The 6,511-nt window shown below is 43.7% G+C and overlaps 1 protein-coding gene and 1 long non-coding RNA gene across 2 annotated transcripts; both read left to right on the forward strand.

Moving 5' to 3' along the window:
- Positions 1-615: 615 nt before the first annotated feature.
- On the forward strand, positions 616-1,685 carry LOC142664600 (uncharacterized). The gene is made up of 3 exons (XR_012851333.1): positions 616-693; positions 1,045-1,221; positions 1,613-1,685. It is a non-coding gene; the product is annotated as an uncharacterized LOC142664600 (long non-coding RNA).
- A 951-nt stretch (positions 1,686-2,636) lies between these two features.
- Positions 2,637-3,826, forward strand: LOC142665229 (TOG array regulator of axonemal microtubules protein 1-like). Its single transcript, XM_075844853.1, has 3 exons — positions 2,637-2,860; positions 2,994-3,152; positions 3,558-3,826. The coding sequence occupies exons 1-3, from the start codon at positions 2,661-2,663 to the stop codon at positions 3,679-3,681; spliced, it is 483 nt and encodes a 160-aa protein (XP_075700968.1). The 5' UTR covers positions 2,637-2,660; the 3' UTR covers positions 3,682-3,826.
- Positions 3,827-6,511: the final 2,685 nt, after the last annotated feature.

The following is a 6,511-nucleotide window of genomic DNA, read 5'->3' on the forward strand; positions in this document are numbered from 1 at the left end:
GTTCAGACTTTTACGGACGCAGCGATACCAATTTTGTTTACTTTTTTTTATTTTTTACATTACTTTAGAGGAAAAATGGGAAAAGGGGGGTTTTTGAACTATTAATTTTTTCACTACTAAAAACTTTATTTCACTTCTTTTTGCACATTTTATTAGTGCCCCTAGGGGACTTGAACCAGCGATCATTAGATCGCTGGTACAATATACTAATGTATTGCAGTATATCGTAATATTAGGCATCTGTTAAGACCTGCCACAGGCACAGCTTAACAGAGGCAGAGTGAAGACAGTCCTGGGGGCCCTCATTAGGCCCCTGGGCTGCCATGACAACCATCGTCACAACTTGATCTCATTGCGGGGGTGGGGGGTGAGCTATGGGAGGGGGCCGCCCCCTCTTTACAACGCCTCGTCAGCACCACAGCACTTGAAGGGTTAAAAAGTCAGGAACAGCTGTCAGCCAACACTCGCAGCGCTCCATACTTCTTAAACTGCACCAGGACATACCGGTGCGTCCTGTTGCGTTAAGGGGTTAAAGGAGAACTCCACCTACATGGAGGAGAAGTATAATCACAATACTACAGTATAAACATTGTCATTTCTCATTCTGTTTTCAGCGTCCGATTAACCGCCTGAAATTTCCCCCGATTGCTCAATGTCAGGAGAAATGTCCGGACCTGACGTCTGCAGCGCCATGTAAGTAGTCAGTACTGGTGACCTATATCTATTACACTACAGGTCCATTACAGGGGAACTCTATCAGGAGGAGAAGTCTCTCCCCGTCTTCTCTACTAATATGTGACATTATATATATCTATAGTTACTCCCCTTATATTCCTGCGTCCAGCGCGGGAGGACGGCGGCCATCACTACTGATGTATATTATTGTATCGCTACTCACAGCTCATGTAGGAAACACATGAACAATTCTCCGTAGTCTGGAATATGTTACACGGCTCATAGAATATCTGCAGTCATCCAGCGTGGAAGTGCAGAGAGAAATCAGGAATTGCAGGACTAATATAGAACTGTCTCCATTCTGTACAGATGGAGCATCTCCTGCTTACATGGCGGAGCAGCCACATATACAGGGGTGTAAGAAGTCCCGTATTCCCGTCCCCAAGGACAAGAAGAACATGTCCGGAGAAGGGAAGACCAAGCTGCCGGCAGTACAGATGGGGAAGAGTTTAGTGGCGCAGACAAATGGTTCCATCAGTCATCCAGGTACTTCTACTTTACTCCATTATATAGATAATAAACGATAATCATAAAGGACATCAGACACCCGACAAACCCGAGCGCTGAGCATCTATATCATGGACCTGGTGGCTGCTCCCACTAAACAGTCCCTATTGTGGTAGTCAATATTGTGCCATCCCTCACTGAGCCCCCTTGGCCAACTACAAGCCAATAGATAAATCACGTGCGGGCGCTACCCTGCCCCCATAGACATGTACAAAGCAGGAAGGGTTTTAAAAATGGTCAACATGGATCACATGACCCCTCCTGACCCTTCTGACTGGTCTAAAGGGCTCAGCGAGTGTCGGCAAACTTATTCTGAAGACGTCATCAGCGTTCATGTCATATCAGTCATTCTACATTTATTACTACGCAGTTGTACACGCTCAGCCCATGTAGAGACCAGAAGTGAAGCGCCTCTCCAAGCCCAAGATGGCCGTCTGTGAAGCCCTGGAGCTGCTGAGCAAGAACGACTGGTGAGGACAATGACACAGAGGATGGGTAGAAACAGATATAATGTGCAGTTTATATCACTAAGTCCTATGTATCATCTACAGGGAGAAGAAGATCGCCGGTCTACAGGTCGTCCGCTCCCTCTCTGTCCATCATCAGGATATTGCTGCACTGAGGAGCCAAGAGCTGCATGCCGCCGTCACCCATGAGGTTATTATACGCCTCTAATAATAGTCACTTCTATTATACACTGATCCTAAATTCAGTCTTACATCTGATGTGTATGGAGAGGGTGGTGGTGATGTGGGACCAGAAATGACTCAACTCCATATTATTTAGGATCTCTGGGTAGGACGCATTGTACAGAAGCAGAATCACCGTATATATTGTATAAATAAGAGTGTAATTTATTGCACTAAACATTTCTACCAGTAGATGGCAGGTTAGAATATTATACTACAGCACAGTATACAGGCCTGTATAAAACTACTTTGTGTTCCATGGCGATCATGGATGGATGAATGGATGGATCCTCAAAATGGAGTTTGATAGCACACCATGTGGTAAAGCCCGGTAGTGCAAGGTAAACAGGGTAGTTTTAGGCTAGGATTACACGAAAGATTTTGATGGATATAGGTGTAGCTGTGGAACAATTGGCCAACTAGTAATGTCCTGGTTAGGACTGCCAGATAACGATACAACAAAGTACCTACTTATCTAACAATCGTTTTAAAAAACATGTAAACTACTCGATCGTCTAATAACTGGTGACATGTCAGGGGACATTTCCTCTCTGGCAGTGTTGGGTGAACATCACCTGGGTAGCCTTGTCCTTAACATGAAAGATTACCATTGACAATTTTGATAACAGTGATCCTTTGTCAACTTTTCGTTCTCCTACTGATCTGACCCGTTCTTCCTTAATTTACCTACAGGTGAAGAATTTAAGATCAGCGGTGTCCAGAGCTGCCATGGTCTGCCTAGGTGACATGTTTCAGGGGCTACAGGACAAGATGCTATACGGACTTAACATCTCCGTCCGTCTCCTTCTGCAGATGAGCGGAGAATGTAACACCTTTCTCCGTGACGCAGCAGAGGAGGCCTTGTCCTCCATGGCCCGTAACATCCACCCGGGCAGAGCGCTCGCCGCCCTCATTGACGGCGGGTTAAGGTATTTCTATATGTTGAATACAATCAGTGTCATATTGTAATACGATAAAGATATGAGAAATTGTCTAAAAGTTTTTTATTGAGTCCAAACAATAAATTCTATATTAACCCTTTCTACCCTTTTGTTTTTACAGTCATCTTAACTCGATAGTGAGATCCTGTGCAGCCAAACAACTATACACCATCGTGCGGAGGAGCGGAGCCGATTACATCCTGTCTGGTGGCATAGGCATTACTGACAGGGCTATACCAGCCATCACCCGCTCTGCCCAAGATGGCTGCCCTGAAGCCAGGTGAGATACCTTCATATAGACTATATACACAATGTCCATGGACTGTTATTAGGAGCTCAGATGTAAAACCAATGGAAATAGAAGGGTGACAAGTGAATGCTTCATAATGAATGGAAGCTGCTGATTTTGGCTCTTGAAGAACCTTCCTCAGACATGAGAAGACAGAAGCGCTGACATTTTATTCTTATTATTCAGCGTTGCCATTTACAAGTCATAAAACCTGTGTGACAAGTATTGGGGGATCTGCGGGGGCGGCTGTACTGGGGGTCACTCTGCTTTTCTAAAGACAGATTGGGGATAACTCATGTAGCCGTGTAAATATATCTTATATCAGTATCTTCATGTCTCATATAGATTTCTATAGTTCTTGTTGATGTTTATTTAACCATAAATTATATGTGACAGGATGCACGGCCGGAACACCCTGCAGCTTCTGGCTCATCACCCCAGATGTATGCCGATGGTGAGGAAGTATGTGACACCGCAGAACCTTCCCGCCATTAAGAAAATTATACGTAACATCATGTAAATCCTGCAGTCGTCAATCATTGAACATTTAAAAAAAACTAAAAACTTCCCCCTTCACCCCTTTCCCGTACCAACAAGAGAACTGTTCCTGGAATGGGATTGGCGTCTGATAGATAAGACCTGGAAGCCGACGCTCCTCATAACATTGGTGTAACAAAGAAAAGCGGATTTCCCGCCTGTCCCCTCCCCCCTCCCCTCACCAACAAGAGAACTGTTCCTGGAATGGGATTGGCGTCTGATAGATAAGACCTGGAAGCCGACGCTCCTCATAACATTGGTGTAACAAAGAAATGAACATTTCCAGCCTGTCCCCTGCCCCCTCCCCTCACCAACAAGAGAACCGGGAGACCGGACTGGAACGTCTGTAAGCCCAAAACAGACCGACCACAAGAACTTCTTCAATAAGAAATATAAAGACTCCCGGCCCATCCCCCTCCCCTTACCGACAAGAGAACTTACATGTAAGATTTTTTTATAAACGCCATCACTTTATTTATCGGCACAATAAACAGAAAATGAAAGATTTTACTTGTGCCGCTGTTTTATTATTTCTCTTCTTCTTCATCATCTCTGTTACTAATAAAGGGGCTGAACTAGAAATGACTGAGGAATAAAGATAACAAGATGGAACTTCTTACCAATTTCTTCCACTCAGAAAATACAGATCGCTGTGATCACTGTGGAATATGTATAGTGACGGGGGAACCGGGAATGTCATGTGGTAAAGTGAGACGTCCTTCTGTAGTCCCCATTGCTAATAACTGATAGGAATATGTATAGTGACGGGGGAACCGGGAATGTCATGTGGTAAAGTGAGACGTCCTTCTGTAGTCCCCATTGCTAATAACTGATAGAAATATGTATAGTGACGGGGGAAGCGGGAATGTCGTGGTAAAGTGAGACGTCCTTCTGTAGTCCACATTGCTTATAACTGATAGGAATATGTATAGTGACGGGGGAACCGGGAGTGTCATGTGGTAAAGTGAGACGTCCTTCTGTAGTCCACATTGCTGGTAACTGATATGAATATTTGGACTATTACCAGCACAGACCCTGAGGATACCAAAACTAGATATGGCACCAATGATTGACAGATGGCTGTATCTCTTATGGGCGTACTCCTGCAGACTGGCTGTATATGGGGGCACTATTGCTCTGTTGTGTGTGCACTGTTGCAGGTGTTGGCATTATGCAGGCACTGTTGCAGGTTGTGTTTGCTATAAAAGCTATAAAAGATTAGTTCTGTCATGGGGCACTGTTACAGATTAGTTCTGTCATGGGGCACTGTTACAGGTTAGTTCTGTCATGGGGCACTGTTACAGGTGAGTTCTGTCATGGGGCACGGTTACAGGTTAGTTCTGTCATGGGGCACTGTTACAGGTTAGTTCTGTCATGGGGCACTGTTACAGGTTAGTTCTGTCATGGGACACTGTTATAGGTTAGTTCTGTCATGGGGCACTGTTACAGGTTAGTTCTGTCATGGGGCACTGTTACAGATTAGTTCCATCATGGTGCACTTTTACAGGTTAGTTCTGTCATGGGGCATTGTTACAGATTAGTACTGTCATGGGGCACTGTTACAAGTTAGTAATTTCATAGGGCACTGTTTCAGGTTAGTTCTGTCATGGGGCACTGTTACAGATTAGTTCTGTCATGGGGCACTGTTACAGGTTAGTTCTGTCATGGGGCACTGTTACAGATTAGTTCTGTCATGGGGCACTGTTACAGGTTAGTTCTGTCATGGGGCACTGTTACAGGTTAGTTCTGTCATGGGGCACTGTTACAGATTAGTTCCATCATGGTGCACTTTTACAGGTTAGTTCTGTCATGGGGCATTGTTACAGATTAGTACTGTCATGGGGCACTGTTACAAGTTAGTAATTTCATAGGGCACTGTTACAGGTTAGTTCTGTCATGGGGCACTGTTACAGGTTAGTTCTGCCATGGGGCACGGTTACAGGTTAGTTCTGTCATGGGGCACTGTTACATGTTAGTTCTGTCATGGGGCATTGCTACATGTTAGTTCTGTCATGGGGCATTGTTACAGATTAGTTCTGTCATTGGGCATAGTTACAGATTAGTTCTGTCATAGGGCACTGTTACAGGTTAGTTCTGTCATGGGGCACTGTTAAAGGTTAGTTCTGTCATGGGGCACTGTTACAGGTTAGTTCTTTCATGGTGCACTGTTACAGGTTAGTTTTTTTATAGGGCACTGTTACAGGTTAGATCTCGAAGGGGCACTGTTAAAGGTTAGTTCTGTCATGGGGCACTGTTAAAGGTTAGTTCTGTCATGGGGCACTGTTACAAATTAGTTCTGTCATGGGGCACTGTTACAGCTTATTTCTGTCATGGGGCACTGTATCAGATTAGTTCTGTCATGGGGCACTGTTATATGTTTGTTCTGTTATGGGGCACTGCTGCATGTTGACTCTGTTATGTGGCACAGTTTTAAGTCGGTTCTCTTATAGGGCACTGTTGCAGGTAGGAATTAGTAGGTTTGATCCAGGGTTCTAGGACTGATCACCTTTTTTCTGGGATCAAGAAGGAGTTTTCCTCCTGTTGCCAGAAAAGGCTGAATGTTTTTATGGTTTTTCATCTACTTTTGGATCAAAAGCTTTATTTATAGGAATCTCATAGTAATATAGTAATGATAGAAATAATAAGAATAGAATAAGTTTAGTGATATTTTAATAGTAGTGATTGTAAAAAATAAAAGTTTAATTCCGGTAATAGAAATGATTAATGATAGTAATAATAACAATATAATAATTATAGTAATAATATAATAGCATGTTTTTCTAACAATAAGAATAGTATAATTCTGGTAATAG

This window comes from Rhinoderma darwinii, chromosome 12 (assembly GCF_050947455.1).
Source record: "Rhinoderma darwinii isolate aRhiDar2 chromosome 12, aRhiDar2.hap1, whole genome shotgun sequence".
NCBI classification, from domain to species: domain Eukaryota; kingdom Metazoa; phylum Chordata; class Amphibia; order Anura; family Rhinodermatidae; genus Rhinoderma; species Rhinoderma darwinii.

Excerpts from the sequence above, each read along its gene's own strand:
- LOC142665229 (XM_075844853.1), top strand. The coding sequence starts at position 2,661 with ATGGTCTGCCTAGGTGACATGTTTCAGGGGCTACAGGACAAGATGCTA. Across the intron at positions 2,861-2,993 it reads CTCATTGACGGCGGGTTAAG|TCATCTTAACTCGATAGTGA; the intron begins GTATTTCTATAT and ends TTGTTTTTACAG. Across the intron at positions 3,153-3,557 it reads GATGGCTGCCCTGAAGCCAG|GATGCACGGCCGGAACACCC; the intron begins GTGAGATACCTT and ends TATATGTGACAG.